This window comes from Hippocampus guttulatus, chromosome 15, assembly GCF_054856545.1.
Source record: "Hippocampus guttulatus isolate MCC_2025c chromosome 15, RoL_Hgut_1.0, whole genome shotgun sequence".
NCBI lineage: Eukaryota > Metazoa > Chordata > Actinopteri > Syngnathiformes > Syngnathidae > Hippocampus > Hippocampus guttulatus.
In genome coordinates this window covers 16,755,494-16,770,760 of record NC_141275.1, presented here as the reverse complement: position 1 = coordinate 16,770,760, position 15,267 = coordinate 16,755,494, and the positions used below count along the sequence as shown (strand labels likewise).

General features: G+C 60.9%; 3 protein-coding genes and 1 non-coding gene across 4 annotated transcripts; 1 reads left to right on the top strand and 3 right to left on the bottom strand.

Annotated features, from left to right (window-relative positions):
- Nucleotides 1-1,266: 1,266 nt before the first annotated feature.
- On the bottom strand, nucleotides 1,267-7,912 carry LOC147194328 (uncharacterized). The gene is made up of 4 exons (XM_086131848.1): nucleotides 7,781-7,912; nucleotides 5,091-5,442; nucleotides 2,743-2,890; nucleotides 1,267-1,682 (listed from the first exon to the last, which is right to left on the bottom strand). The coding sequence occupies exons 3-4, from the start codon at nucleotides 2,864-2,866 to the stop codon at nucleotides 1,306-1,308; spliced, it is 501 nt and encodes a 166-aa protein (XP_085987974.1). The 5' UTR covers nucleotides 2,867-2,890; nucleotides 5,091-5,442; nucleotides 7,781-7,912; the 3' UTR covers nucleotides 1,267-1,305.
- A 234-nt stretch (nucleotides 7,913-8,146) lies between these two features.
- LOC147194327 (Na(+)/citrate cotransporter-like) lies at nucleotides 8,147-12,017 on the bottom strand. The gene is made up of 2 exons (XM_086130523.1): nucleotides 10,732-12,017; nucleotides 8,147-10,661 (listed from the first exon to the last, which is right to left on the bottom strand). The coding sequence occupies exons 1-2, from the start codon at nucleotides 10,858-10,860 to the stop codon at nucleotides 10,536-10,538; spliced, it is 255 nt and encodes an 84-aa protein (XP_085986649.1). The 5' UTR covers nucleotides 10,861-12,017; the 3' UTR covers nucleotides 8,147-10,535.
- An 87-nt stretch (nucleotides 12,018-12,104) lies between these two features.
- vtnb (vitronectin b) lies at nucleotides 12,105-15,061 on the top strand. The gene is made up of 8 exons (XM_086130518.1): nucleotides 12,105-12,313; nucleotides 12,403-12,519; nucleotides 12,596-12,832; nucleotides 13,687-13,826; nucleotides 13,909-14,065; nucleotides 14,130-14,288; nucleotides 14,362-14,667; nucleotides 14,731-15,061. The coding sequence occupies exons 1-8, from the start codon at nucleotides 12,232-12,234 to the stop codon at nucleotides 14,865-14,867; spliced, it is 1,335 nt and encodes a 444-aa protein (XP_085986644.1). The 5' UTR covers nucleotides 12,105-12,231; the 3' UTR covers nucleotides 14,868-15,061.
- Nucleotides 15,062-15,107: 46 nt separating this feature from the next.
- On the bottom strand, nucleotides 15,108-15,181 carry trnat-agu (transfer RNA threonine (anticodon AGU)). Its single transcript has one exon. It is a non-coding gene; the product is annotated as a tRNA-Thr (tRNA).
- Between the last annotated feature and the right edge of the window lie 86 nt (nucleotides 15,182-15,267).

Genomic DNA, 15,267 nt, shown 5'->3' with positions numbered 1-15,267 from the left:
AGCCCTCCTAATACTGTTTTTTTTTCTCATCACTGTAATGTTATGACTACAATTTCAAAGTCTGAAGAAATAAAAAGTCCAATAAGATTTTGAATCTGTCTTTTTAGCCCTGGGTTGAATGTGCCCCCCGCCCCATCAAAACCCCTGGCCCCAGCCCGGCCCCCTCAGTGAAATTGATCCAGAACCGCCCCTGAGGGTGCGGCGTCACAAAACGGCGTCGACGGTCGATGCGAGGGCAAAACAGAGCAAAGTCCAAGTCCGTAAATGTGCTCGAGGTTCAGATTTAATCAGGCTCATCACATCGCGTCGCACCGCAGTACATTCGCTTCCTTGCTTTTGTTCCTTCAAAGTCGGGAATGGCTACACGTTTCCGGATGCGGAGACGGCGTCCGCGGTCATTCACTGGCCTCTCTGTTCCCGACTCCCCGATCACCATTTTTTCCGGTTGGCACCACCCCAAGCTGCACCGTGGTCACCCGAGTCAGGTCCAAGAGTGACCTTGTTCCGCATCTGGCGGAACAGGACTCCGCGGCCGTTCGGGTCTCTGCCATTCGTATAACATTGCGAGCATGACAGAGAACAGAAGCGGTCCAAGTGGGAGGGCGACACGGCGTCCAGGAACGGACACAGCAGGATAACCGACACAAAACAAATAAGCAAGGACTCCCCCCCCCCCGAAAAAAAATACATACAGAGACACGCACCATCACCAAATAGCTCCCTTTAAAAACTTTTTTTTAATTTTTGCTGCTGACATCATTTTCATGCGTTCGTGACAAGAGTGAGTGGGTCAAGTCGTGAGCCGTTGCTCCTTCCAAGCAATCCACAACCAGGGCGGCAAAACCACAAAGATTCGCCTGTGTCATTTTTTCCACCACCTAGCGGCCGACATTGGAACTGTCTGTTCCAAGGAAGGCCCCGCTTCAAGTCTTCCTTCCTTCTCCCTCCCTCCCTCCCTTTCTGCTCGGAGATTGGGCAGCAGGAACCCCCCCCCCCCCCGCCCCCAATCTCGTTTCGGACATCCCCTTCAGGTAAACATGTGTAAAGTGTCAAAAATGCACCCGTGTTGTTTTTCACACCAGCGCAACCAAACCTCCTTGGGTCCAGTTGTTAGAAAGTCGGTGCGCACCGACACCGTTTGGACTCAAATGTGAAGGCTGCCCTGAACGACGACCAATCCCTTGGTCTCGACGAGGGAGTTGCGAAAGGAGATTTGGACGCAGCGCTGGTTGAAAAACTGCCGGCGAGCGACCGAAGCCGCTCGCCGACTTGAGATGGGTTCGAAAGCGAAAAGCCCTTCGTCCTTCAGAGTGCGCGGCGGCCCGGGGTAGGCGCGGGGGTCCGGGCCGGGGGGGCCGCCGGGGGAGCGTCTCGCTGGGCGGCGTAGCGGCGCCTCCTGTTGGCCCGGTACGCCTCCAGCCGCTCTTCCTCAGCCCGGGGGTCCTGCAGGGCCCCCTCCCACCTCAGGCACTCCCTCACCTGCACGTGCGGCGGCGTGGGCGACGGCGTCGGGGGCGGCACCCGGGCCCCGGCCGGGCGGGGCTCCTCGAGATGGCCGTCCGAGGCGAGGGGGAGCGGCGGCTCTCTCGGGGGCTCTTTGCTCTTCTTGCACGCCGCCCGCCGCTTTGGCGTCTGACCTCGAGGCACCGGGGTGACCCGCGCCGGGTTGAGTTCCGCCAGGGCTGAGGAGGCCGGACAAGGGTTAGGGAGGTTAACTCGGGCCGCGTTTGCGTTCTCGGGGGCGACGGCGGCGCCCCACCGAGCGCAGAGTTTTGGCCATTCGTTTCCCTCGGCCGGTCGACGGCGGCATCGGCAATTGACGACGGGGAGCGACGGGGGCCGCAGTTGACCGCGGACGCCGCTCCGTACGTAGCCTCGCTCGCTCACGGGTGAAACGAGGACGCCGTCGGTGGCCGCGGCAGACTTGAAAGAAAGGCCCGGCGCCGGCCAATTTCCATTGCTTTGCCCGTACGCGGCGCGAATGTGACCATTTTCACGCAATGTGAAATTTCTTCCAACTCTAGCTTCTTTCATATGCGGATCCGAATGGAAGGCATCTCGGACGGGTCTGCGGTACGCTCGCGCTCCGTTGCCCGAAGCCAAACGGCCATGCTGCGGAGGATTTGCCAGTGCCTGCGCACGTAGGAGGCCGTTTGCTTTCGGATAAGTGGACACTTGCGGCAACGGCAGCAATTCAGCCGCGCCGACGTGACGTCATATTTCGTCGACGTCCTCATGAAATGAGATGAAGGCGCGCCGAATAATTGACTTCCGTCAACACCGCGCCACGTGTGTTGTGCGCCTTCCGTTCGCGTCAGAAGTCGCGTTCGGTACGGACCGCCTCGGCGCGTCACCCGTCACCAGAAAAGAAGTTTTTGTCACGTTCCAAAAAAAAAAAAACAATCCAAATCGTACTTTGCAGTGCGACGGTAGCCTTCGCTTTCTGTCAATGGCAGATTCGCCACTTCATCTCGTGCCCCAAAACCGAGTCCGTTATTCATCGCGTTGCTAGGGCCGAGTGGGGTATTTATTTATTTACTCTTTTGTGGTTTTGTTGAGAAATTGGTGCCCCCGGCCGTCGTCGGTACAACAATGCCTCAGAATAAATGTGACTTTTGAAAACGACTACATCGGCGCAACAAATCTCGATGGCGTCGAGGCTGGGCGGGGCGGCGACGTTCGAGACTCGGGATTCGCTTGCATGGGGCGGCGGGGGAGAGAAAGGTGTCAAAAGTGGCTTACCCGCTTGTTGCGGTGTGCGCGCAGCACCGAGTTTCTTTCTCCTCTTTCTTTTCTTCCTCCGCTTCTTCTTTTTGTCGTCCGAGCTGCTCGAAGTCTTCATCTTGCGGCCGTCCTCCTCCGACATGGCAGCGGGCCAACTTCCCCGCACCTGTCAAACGCAAAGCGAGCCGGCGACTCGTTTTCAGTCCCGACAAAGGGGATTCGGTTGGGGCCGAGCGAGGCGGCGAGGTCCAAAACGCGCCCGAGGCTCGAGCCGACGCACGCTAGCGCCGCGAGACATCGCCGCGAGACATCGCCGTGACAACAGCACGCGAGCCGCGGCGCCCCCTTGGCGCGCAGGTCGACTTTGGAATCGCCCGCAAATGAAAGCGGCCGGACGAGATTCGTTCGCAGCGAGAACAACCGCTCGAGTTTGTGGACTTGGACGGAATCTTACACTTTCGTTTTGACGAACGGCGGGTCGAGCAAACCCAGAGGACGTGCGACGCGCCAAAAATGGGGAGGGGGGGCGGGGGCGTCATCAGAGCTTCACCGTGACGTCACATCGCCGCCAAACCTTCTGATATGGAGGCACACGCGCCGCCGAGTCACACGACTCCTTATTTGATGAGCTCTATATGGATGTCCGATGCGCACATTTTCGGATTGACTCGGGGGGGGGGGGGTTTAAACTTCATGGTGAGGATTTGCACGGTAGCCTGCAAAGACACCGGATTGACCGTTTTTGTGCAATAGCATTGCGATGCGGCGCACTCACAGCTGTTGACAAAAGCTGCCTTAGTCGAACCCCCCCCCCCCCCCCCCATTTCGGTATCAGCACTCACTGGGTTGTTTTTTGTTTTAAAGCCGCCAGCGCAGAATGACGCATGGCGAATATGAAAGATACCTTGATAGATGAATATGACGCATAATATGAGACACCAACGACTGAAATCATTTATGGGGGGAGCCCGTTTCCTGGTTGCTGCGATTAGGACCATTATAATCAATTCAATAATTGATGACCGCAGGCATTAATAGCCATTAGAAATTTTTCACTTGACGACGGGCGTGACGTCACGGCCAACACGCGCCACCGCCATGACGCTCTGGAGTCCCAAAGTCGGATCCAAGCGTTCCCGCCGGAGGGAGTGCGAAGAAAAGGGACGGCGAAGCGCCGCTTCCAAAGCTCCAAGTGGGCCACGCCGGTGGTCCTCGCAAGCGTGGCCCGCTGCGACTCGCGGTGACATTGGAACATTTTCGCGGTTGTCTCCCTGGCGGCGGAGCGCGCGCTCCGACCCGGAAGGGCTCTCCTTGGCGGCGGAGGGGAAGGCTCCATTAAGCGCCGTGCCGGTTGGACTGAGCTCTGCACTTTTGGGCTGGACGCGGCGCGCGCGCACGCACGCACGCTTCTGAGTCAGCAGCCAAGCGCGCGCGGCCTAAGTGGAAAGCTTTTACGCACGCGCTCCTTAAGTGTCGTCTGTGGGCGCGGACCTGGATGAGAGCATCACAAGCTCCCGGGCCAGCGCGCGGATGGAGAGCCTGTGAGGTTTGCCGCCTGGCGAGCGACGGGACCTTCCGCGAGACGTCCGGGAAGACCCCGCTGTCCGTTTTTCTCCTCTTCCGCTTCCCTTTCGGCCGCGAACATGGCCGTCAACGGCGAGAGCGGCGCGGCGCCGGTCCGGAGGGACCCGTCGAGCAACGGAGACTTCCGCGACACGGAGAAGCTGCTGGGCGCCGCCCCGCCCGCCGTCGGCGGGCCGCGCCGCTCGCCGGACCCGCGCGGCAGCATCCGCTCGCTGGACGCCGAGCAGAACGGCCGCCGCTCGCCGCTCAGGTTTGGCTCGGCGGGCCAGCTGGCGGCCGCGCCCGGGTCGTCGTCCCGCCTCAGCCCGGCGTCCGGCGGGCCGTCGTGTGGCGGCCCGCCGCCCGGCGCGGCGCCGCCCAGCTACCTGTGGCTGGCCGTCCTCTCCTGCCTCTGCCCCGGCGTGCCGCTCAACGTGTGCGCCTTGTGGTACGCCAGCGTGGTGAGTCCCCGCCGACCGCGCGCTTGCACCACGGGTCATTTCGTCCGAGCGGCACGGTTGCGAAGCTCGTAACTCGGACTTGCGAGGTGGTCTCCGGAACCGCAGGAGGCGCTTCCTTTCGCTCGGCCGGTGCGCGAGCCAAACTTTGCGGGTTTTCACCTGAAATGTGTCCCATTCTAACGAGAACCCCGCCCGTCAATGCCAAACGCATTGCTCGACGCTGCGGGAAACGTAAAAAAGGCCAAAGGCGTCATGTTGGATGAAGAATGACTTGACGTTTCTTTATCCCATTCAAACGCATCCGCCTTATCGCGAGAAACTTTCAAAGCTGAAAATCGTCACCTTTCACGTTGAAACGCCACGGCCGTCGTACACGTCGGGGTTTTGGGCTCCCGGCACGGCAGCGGTAGGTTTCTCCTCGTGGTTAACTGGCGAGCGGTGGCACTTGAGGAGAGCGTGCGCGACTGACATCCGACCTGTGGCTTGTGCCCCCCCCCCCTCCCTCGCCAGTCTCGCTCGGTGCTGAACAACGGCGACGTGGAGGCGGCGCGCAAGTACGGCCGCCTGTCTCTGCTGCTCAGCCTCCTGGCCATGCTGCTGGGCGTGGTCGTCATCGTCTTCATCGTCTTCACCATCGGTACGGCCCTCGCCGCGTCCGCGTCGCCGCCCGCCGCCGCCGCCCGAATCGTGGCTTCTGGCCGAGAAAAAAAAGCTTTTCAAAAGAAAGAAAAACAAAAGCAGCCGCGTCACCAAAGAGAGCGAGCATCGGTCAAAGTGGGACAGCCGAAACCAAATGTGTGTGAGTGTGTGGGGGGGACTGAGCACTAGTTTACATTTGAGAACATTTTGGACCACATTTGGACCTGCCAAGCTCATGTTCACCTTGAGCTTTGTCCGAACACGAAACGAAACGGTTTAGTGAACGGCGACTGGCCCCCTTTTGACAATCCAGCGTGCTAGCAGAATGACAACAAGTCGCCCGCGAGGCAAAAACTGCGCATGACTTGATATCAGGTAGAATTTGCCAAGTCTCGGCTTCTTGCGCTCGCGCACGCCTTTGCCTCACGAGCGACGTGCAGTTGACAACATTGAAGGACAATCAAAGTGCTGTGTGTGTGTGTGTGTGTGTCCGCGCAGAGCTCCAGCAGTGAGCGTGGGGCAGGAGCGGCGTCTTAAGCTGCCCCCGCAGCAGCGAGGACGAGATGGAAAAGCACAAACGCTAGCAGAAGAAAAAGAAGAAGCGGCGATGTGACGGAAGACAAAGCGTGACATCGGTTTGGTCGCGCTTGACCAGAAAAAACCTGCCAGGCCAGAATCCGAGGAGGGAGGGGCTTTAGACACACACGCACGCGCGCGCGGCTGCCCTGCTGGCGACCGGGCGCCGACGGCTGGCCTCCTGCAGAACTTTTTGGAGGCGTGGCATGCAATCCCCCCCCCCCCCCCGCCAAAATGCTGAGAAGTGGCGTTTCGGGGGTTCTTCCCAAAAGACTTTGTCTTCAACGGCGTCTCTGGCACTGACACGTGTACTTTGTATGTTTCTACTTGTATGACGGACACGCTGGTTTGGTTTGCATGGGTCAAATAAAAAGGAATGAGCATGCGGCGCACCGCGCAACTCCTTCTTTCCCGGAGCCCGCCTACCGAGTCCTCGTCCGGGAGCTCCAAAGACGGCCGCCGCGGGTGGGCTTCGTGAAAGGGGCCCCCGGGGGAGGCGAGGCGGACCGCCGAGCCGACCCGAGCCCGCCCCCCCTAGGGCGGCTTGCAAACGTGAAACCGCAGAGGGACCGGGAGGCCCGGCCAAAACTCCAGCAAAACAATCCGACCGCAAGTAAAAGCTCCAAAACAAGATCAAGACAATAGTCGCGACGCGCACAACGAGGTGCAAGCCAATTCGCAAGGTCAAGTCATCCACATGAAATTTCGGGCCAAGGAAGAAAGCAATGCGGCCACTGAAATGTGGTCCAGGAAGTCAGTCGGAGAGGAAGGCAGGCTGAGCACCGGACGCCAAAAGCCAGCAGCGCGTTGCTGACCGCGCAGCAAACAAATCCATCATGTTTGCGACTCTTCCGGCCAGCCCCCCTTCGTTCTCTCCTCTCTCTCTCTCTCGCTTCCTGGCCGCAGCCTCTCGCTTCGGGGGGGGCTGGTGCCGGCGAGCCCCCCTGAAGACACGTGCTCGCTCCACCCACCGCGGAGACGAGTCACATGATGGCACACAAACGCAAAGCGCCCGCTGGCATTTCTCCGGCTCGCGGCATGTGAATGGCGTGGACTCGATGTCGGGGCCCGCTCCGCGCCGCCCACTTGAAATCAACAAAGCCACCGACATTTGGAAGCCTGCTCCCAAACGTCGCGTCTGCTGTCTATTTACTGACACGGAGTTGAACGCTGAGATCGGCTAACGCTCCAAGACGACGGGTGGCGCCACCTCGCCGATTGACAGCCGCCTGCATGAATTCTTTGAAGCGATTAGCCCGGCTTTTTTATGCCGCCGCCGCCTCATCACGTCTCGGTGGGCCGGCGTGGCGTGGCGTGGCGTGGCCGTTTGGGACAAGGCGGGCCGGCCCTGTGCGAACACTCTTGTGTGCACCGTCCTGCGGTTTCATTTACTGGAGGAGGCACTTAGAGGGAAGCGGGTCCCCAGAGGTGGGGGTGGGGGGGGGGGGCATCCTCCTATTACAAGCCTGAGCTGAAGCAGCAGTCAAACACTTTTCACAACAACTTTGACTCCTGCTACAAATGCACAATACACTCTGACGTCATCGGCTCCTTTCAAAATTTGCTGCAAAGAAGGCACACGCACCGCTCTTTGCTTCCACCAGCCAACCATTTTTTTAAAAAAAGGAGAAAAAGAACTTTCAACAAAGAGTCGACAAGTTCCACCGAACAAGCTAACATGTTTTGAGCTCGAAAGGTCCGAAAGCGTCAACACGACTTTTACTCGACGATTGTAGGAGGGGCCGGAGGGGGGGGGGATAGAGAAGAAAATAGGACATAAATGCTTCAATACGCTTTGAAAAGCGTCAAATGCTCACTTTAGCCGGACTTGCCGTGGCACAAGTTGCCGGAGCGGGTAGCCGCCATGTTGGTTGAACGTCATCCCGCGCGTCATCATCACAGTCGTCAAGTGCCTCCAACTGTCGCAATTCTACCACGCCGGTACACAGCGACACCCAGCGGCCACGGCCGAGCACTGCGTGGAATGGAAAATGAAAAGCCCCCCCCCCCCCCTCATCCGTTCATCGTGTTTTCATCAAGAGCCTTTCAGTTCGAGTCTCGCTTTTCTCCCACTGTTGAAGCACACGGACAGAAGCGAGAACCGCATGAAAATATTTTGCAATTCATTGAAATGCTCACGGGTGGCGTGCCAAAGAAAGGACGAGAGCGAGGTGACGCCGGGGTTGGGGGCTTGGCTCGGCTTCTTTTTATTTGTATTCAAATATGACAGAGGAGAAAGTGATGAGAAATTGTCGGAACCTCGTTCACGTCGTTTTCATCATCAAAATACAAAACTGCCGCGCACCGCGGCCAACGCCCCAAAGTCCGCCCCGGGATCCCGCGGCGGCGAGACGGAGGAGGAGGAGCAAGATGAGCTCAGTGCCGGATCCTCCTGATGGACCGGATCCGGGGGGGGGTCCGGGCGTGAGGGCCAAACTAGCGGAAGGACTTGTACCCGCCTCCGCGGCGGTCCGACTCCACCATGTACCGCTGACCTCGGTAGCGCGCGAACCTGACGGAGGACAAACGTCAAAAGCGATAAGGTTTCCGTGACACGCGTGGTGCGAACAAATCGGCTTCTCGAGCTAAAACGGCGAAAGCGAGCGCCGCAAGCCAACATTTTTGTCATCGGGAGCTCACGTCTTGGCGGCGGAAGCTATCCGCCGAGAAGTCATTTGTCGCTCCGGGCGTGCTCGCCGAGTCAAACGCGGCCGCAACAAATTACGGACGACCGATCAAGAAGACGGGGTCAAAACGAGCGATTGTGAATGCCCCGGGCAGATTGGACCGACATGGCAACACGGAAGCTGAAAGCTGATTGGACTTTAAAAAAAAAAAAATCCACTTCAATGCGACCAAACGAACAGAACAGACACTCGGGAATCAATGAATCCAATGTCGCCGAACAACGAATTGGGTCGTAAACGTCGCTGACCCGCTTAGGCGGCGGACCGGTTGCGGGACCCGTAAGAAAAGCCGTCACTCGGGTGTCATGGATGAGTCCCGTCTGCGGCGGCGGCGGCGCGCCAAGGACTCACGCTGCGTTCCGGATCCGACCCGGTTGTTGGACCAGCCCGTGGCCTGCGGGGAGGGGCGGTCGTCGGAGAGCTCAAAGTGGCCGGCGCTCTCGAAGACGGTCACGCGAGCTTCCTTGCGGTTCCGAGGAAGGACGAGAAGAAGCGGAAGATGCGGCGAGCGGCGCCGGGCGCCCTCGGGAGCTTGCGCCGTCGGCGCTCACCTTCCGGGGCTGGCCGGGCGAGGGCGAGGGCGGGGGCATCTTCCCGTGGGAAATGCGCCAAATGCTCAAGTGACCCCCCCCCCCCCCGACTCAAAAAGGTTCCTACCGAGCAAAGTGCCGACCGAGTATATATATTCTTTTTATATACACCAGCGGCGGGGGGCAGGGGGGGCAGAGTCAGCATTTTGCCTTTCTTGCACAAGCACACCGACCCGCCGTGATGCAAAATCTTGTTTCTGTAGCGCACATCACACGCACGCACGCACGCTAGCATCGGTTCTATAACGCAGACACGCACGCACACATGCCGGCAAGCTTCAAGGCAACGTTGCGCACACGTCCACGCAGCCGCGCTCCAACACAGGCGCAAAGAGACGTTGGCGTCTTGTCATGGAGGTGTGACGGTCGAGGCCCCCCCAAAAAGCCAAAGGGATGCGGGAGAGGCGGCAACCAAACGGAGGAGGGAAAAGACTACCAAAGGACGAGCAAATGAAAACGACCAATTGTGCTGATGCGCGGGCCTCTCCCAAGTGACAAAGAGACTCGCCGGCTCGGCAGGCTGAAGTGTGGCGTCCGCGTCCGCGTCGCGTCGCGACACGTCGCGCACTAGACGAACAAGCGTGGAGCGCACGTTCTCTGCGTTGGTCGCCGCCATGGCTCCACTCCGGAAGTGCGCGGGTGACATTTTATGGCATAGGTGTCAAAGTCAGGTCGCCGCCCCGCATGTCTTCCAAGTGTCCCTGTTGCAAATGAACAGCTTCGGTGTCAGGCTTGCGCAGACCACGCTGATGAGCCGAAGACATGCGGGGCGGCGGCCCCTCCGGGACCTGACTTTGACACCTACCTATGTTTTATGGGCTTTTGGCAACTTTGCAACGTGAGGGAGGGGGGGAGCGGGAAATAAAGTGGCAGAAGACATCAAGGGCTCGTAAAATCATGTCGACGCGCGCCGTACAAGGACACAAAAGAAGCTACAAATGGCAATTCATTGGGAGATTTCTTTTCAGGTGGGACCTCCTCCCCCAACGCAAAAGTAGGGGGGGGGGCGCAAGTCGTCACACTTGGGAAACTCAGGCAGATCCTCGGGGGCCTCTCTCACTCGCTTCCGTGTGCGCAGATGCAGATCCGAAAAGCCTTACGGCCCGGCCTAAAACGATAAAACTATCTCATGCGGATGACACGGCAGCGGCTCGGGCGGTCAAAGGTCGGGAGCGCGCAGGCGGACGGACGGCAGATTCGGAAGCGGCCGACGACGCGGGAGAGGCCCGAGCCGGAGGGCGCCGGAGGGCGCCGTTGCGTTGCCTTCCATCCCCCCCCCCCCCCCCCCTTGCGAGCTAGGCTCGCGAGACGTCGGCCCAGGCGGGGAAGGTGTCCAAGTCAAACATGACGCGGCCCCGCGTGTTGACGGCCAAATTGATGCTGAGGATTCCGATGACGTTCAGCATCAGGCCCGCCTTGACCTGCGGCGAGGAGCGAGCGGCCGCGTCACCGCCGGCCACCTTGGCGCCCGCGACGCCCGCCGTTCCTTACCATGTCCGTGACGCGCAGGTTCCCGAAGGAGAAGGCGATGGCGTTGGGGGGCGTGGCCACGGGCAGCATGAAGGCCAGCGAGGCGGCGACGGTGCAGGGCAGCATCACGTAGAGGGGGTGGAGCTCCATGCTGACGGCCTGCGGGGCCACCAAAAAGGCCTCGTTTGTCGCGGTCCGTCGCCGGCTTTCACCGTCTCAATTAAACGCTCGAGCGGCGTGACGGCCAGTCAATGTTTGACGAACCGCCCGCAAATAGAGGCGGAGCCACGTGACCTCGCGCGCAATCGGAGGCAACCGGCCAATTTCTCCTCGACGGGAGCCTCGATCACCTCCGGCGGATTTCCCGCCCGTCGGCCCCCAAAATCTCACTTGGCAAAGGCACGAACGCAAAGCTCCAAAGGAGTCACGCCCGCAACGCGCTTCGGAGCGGCTTTCGCGCGACGGAGCGCGCGGCGGCTCACCGAGGTGGGGCTGACGAGGGGCAGCGGGAGGAGCGCCGCGGGGACCCCCAAAGTGATCACGTAGTTGCGGTGGCGCCACAGCCACTTGACGACGCCGCCCACGGTGCTCCGCGTGAAGACGACCGAGAGCGAGATGACGGGGAGGCGGCGGCCGGGATGCTTTTATACGCGGGCCCCATCAAACATTAACCGCTCACGGGACAATTCGACGGGGCCGCGCCCCGACGTCGGCGCGGGACGTGAAAGACGGCCGAGCGTCGCCAACCCACGTGAGGGCGCGAGTGAAGGGCGAGCTCCTCGGTTGCAGCTCAAATTTGCGGCCCGGCGAGAAGGCGCTCGAAGCTTTGTCCGCGTGATCCCGATCAGTCATCGTCCTCGCGCTTCGCCGTCGGCGCAAGAATTTGGGGGCGGCGCCGGATCCGCCGTCGGCTAAGCCGGGAGCCGGGGATCGGTCGCCGTCGAGTCCCGATGAGTTTGGCGGGCGACGGGATGCTTCGCGGGTCCCGAGCGGGCGCTCCCCATTTGCGGCTCGGGGGCGGAGCCGGACCAAAAGGCCGCATCCTCTTCGCGGCGGCGCCCTCGTCATCATCCCCGTCGTCGGCGCGGTCATCGGCAAAATCCCCCCGGTGGCCAGCGTCGTTGTCTTCAACACCCGCGTCGGCGTCGTCGTGTTTTTGCCAGCGTGCCGTTTCATTCGAATCCAAAACACACAAACACAAAGGTGAGACGCACAAAACCACCGTTGTTGTTTTTGATGTCAACATGATCAAGGTCAGAGTCTGCTCTTAAAATCAATCGCGCGCGTGCGCTTGTTAACGATTGACGGCCCCGCGGCAAAAGCAAACTTGACCTTTGGCGTTTTGGAGGTGGCGGGCGGACCAATGGGACGACGGCGCGGCGGTCAGCCCGCTCGTCCTCGGCGCCCCGCGGCCACTCTCAACTCGGACTGCGACCGCTCGCTCGTCGCTTCCTCTCCCCGAAGCTCGTTTTGTCACTTGTCAACGTTTGGCGGCAACTTCGTTGCCGTTTCGTGGCCGCCATGGAGACGCCGCGCATCTTCATCATCGCAATGATGATGATGATGATGATGATGACCACAAAGCTCACCTCGGCCGCAGACGGTACGTCAACTCTCACATCCGCACGTCCACCATCAAAGAAAAGTCACGGGGCGCATTTTAAACATGTCGATGGACGGGCGCGCGCGCAGAGACGTGCGCCGGCCGCTGCGGGTCCTTCGAGCCGCTGAGGAAGTGCCAGTGCGATTCCATGTGCCTTTACTACGGAAGCTGCTGTCCCGACTTTGACCGACTGTGTCCCAAGAAGAGTGAGCGACCTTGACACGCGTCCTTCAAGCGTCGGGCGGCAAACGCTCACGTGTGTTTCTCACCCGTGTCCGTCAGCGGCGCGCGGCGACACCTTTGAAGAAGCCCAAGAGGACCGGAGCACGTCGGAGACGCCGGTCGACGCGTTGGGCCCAAGCGCGCCGCCGTTCTCCTCCGCCGCGCCGCCGCTCACCTCCGAGCGGCCCGGACCTCCCCCCGCGGCGCCGCCTGCCGACCGAGACGCGGCCGTCTGCAGCGCGCGGCCCTTCGACGCCTTCCTGCAGCTGAAGAACGGATCCGTGTACGCCTTCAGAGGTGCGCCCCCCCCCACCCGCCTGAGTGTCGGCATTCGGGATCATTCCCCGCCGCCCCGTCGGGCTTTGACGGTTCACCAAAATGTCAAGTGGCATCCCCGCGGCGAGGTGTTTGCCAACGCCGCCCTCCCTTGTGTTAAAACAGAAAACTAAATCCAAAACAAAGTCCCAAGAACAAAAAGACTCCAAAGTGACAAACCAAAACCATGGCTGTGGCAAAAAAAGGAACAAAAACATGAGCAGAACAAATATGACGTGCAGTAGAGGGCAACAAACAAACATGACGGTAGCCAAGTGCAAACAATGAGCCGACACCGAGTGTTCGGGCTGGGCGTCCTCTTATACAACTCATAATTACATCATGACCAACAGGTGTGCAACTGCAGGGGGAGCCCCACAGTGCCACCCGGTGGTCCCAAACCAAATCGTGACAACCAAAAGGTTTCATACACAAAAATCGCACCGACAAAGTCGGAACATAAAGCGCCGGTCGAAACAAGGGCCAGGGAGCACAAAAACCAATCGCCAAAAGCGCCTGCGCAAAAGGCGAGGGAGGAAAACGAGCCCGAGGCTACAAACGAAAAACAATGTAGCAAATACCGAAACAAAAACGCTACGTGGCACCGAGAGATCAACAGTGAATACGACGAGGTCCGCGAGCAAGGAAAGCAGCAAGGCAAACCGAGACTCCGACAACCGGCACGCACTTTGCCGCAAGCAGCGAGGCGGCTCGGTCCGCCGCCTGCCGGCCAGGCCAAGAACAGGCAGACGAGAGCGGCGGGTCGGGCTCTTCTCGTTTGGAAATCGGTCCGTCTCGCCGCGACGTTTGTTGGTGACCGGCGGCCTCCCCCGCAGGCCATTATTTCTTCGAGCTGGACGACAAGGCCGTGCTGCCCGGCTACCCCAAACGGATCGCCGACGTGTGGGGCGTGACGGGGCCCGTGGACGCCGCCTTCACCCGCATCAACTGCCAGGGCAAGTCCTACATCTTCCGGGTGAGCCGACCCGCCGCCGCCGTCGCCGCCGTTTGGCCGATTGCGCCGGAGCACAACCGAGCCGGCCTCACGTCACCTGAAGGGAAGCAAGTACTGGCGCTTTGACGGCGACGTCCTGGACGAGGGCTTCCCCAGGGACATCGCCGAGGGCTTCGACGGCATCCCCGACGACCTGCACGCCGCCTTCGCCGTGCCCGCGCCCAATCACCGGCAAAGGGAGAAGGCCTACTTCTTCAAAGGTAGGCGGCGCGCCGACTCGCTTGCGAGGAGCCGCGCGCTCTTCACGCGTGTCCTCGTGGTCAGGCGATCGCTACCACGCGTACGAGTTCGTCAACCAGCCCGGCCATCACGACTGCGTCCGGATGAGTCGATCTTCGCCGTCGCTCCTGTTCTCGCGCTACACCGACCTCTTTTGTGACCAAAGTCTGGACGACCTTTTCGGCACGCTCTTTGGGGCCGCAGGTCAGACTCGCTCGCGCGCCGCGCCGGCACGGGGCGACCCCTCCCTCGCCCTTACCTTCATCCGGATCTTCAGGCGGCAGCCGGTCGTCGGGGCTCATCGGCAGCGACTGGGCGGGCCTCAGCCCCCCGGTGGATGCGGCCATGGCGGGGCGCGTCTTCCTCAGCCCCGCGCCCGCGCCGCCGAAGCCGCCGCCGTTCGCCCGGAGGCGAAACCCGCGCAGGCGGAGGAAGCCCCGACGCAGGCAAAGTCGCCAAACGCTGTTCGACGACTTCTGGAGCGACTTGTTCGACGACGGTGAAACGTCGCAAGAGGAGGTCGCCACCGTGGCGCCGCTGCGAGGGCAGACGCCCGTTCAATACGTCTACTTCTTCAAGAGAGGTTCGTGGCCGCGCCGCCAGGGCGCCGGCGGGCCCGTGTGACGCGCCGCCCGTCCGCCCGCAGATCGCTACTACCGGGTGGACCTGCGCGGCAAACGCGTGGCGCCGGCCGCGCCGCCTTACCCGCGCTCCGTCGCCGAGTACTGGCTGGGTTGCCCGCGGGAAGACCCTCCCGACGCCCCGCGCGCCGAGAGGAGATGAAAAGGCGACACCGCAGCGAACGGCAATTCGATTTCAAGCGTCGAACGTTTCGGCCGACCCGCAAGGAGAGCTGATCGACGGGCCGGATCCTCTGGACGAACGGCGCCTGACTTCCGCATTCGCCGCGCCCCCTGCTGGACCGACGTCGTCCTCGCGGCCGAGCCTTCGAAATAAACTCAATCGCACCCCCCCGACGTCCTCCGCCTGCTGTGTGCGCGCGCGCGACAAAAGCGGACGAAAAGGCACCGCTGGGATTCGAACCCAGGATCTCCTGTTTACTAGACAGGCGCTTTAACCAACTAAGCCACGGCGCCGTGCGCGGGTGGCCGTCCGCTCAAAGACCAGCGGCACGCGACGGTCGGGATGTGCCTCGGTTGGCGCGCTTTGAATCTCGAAGACG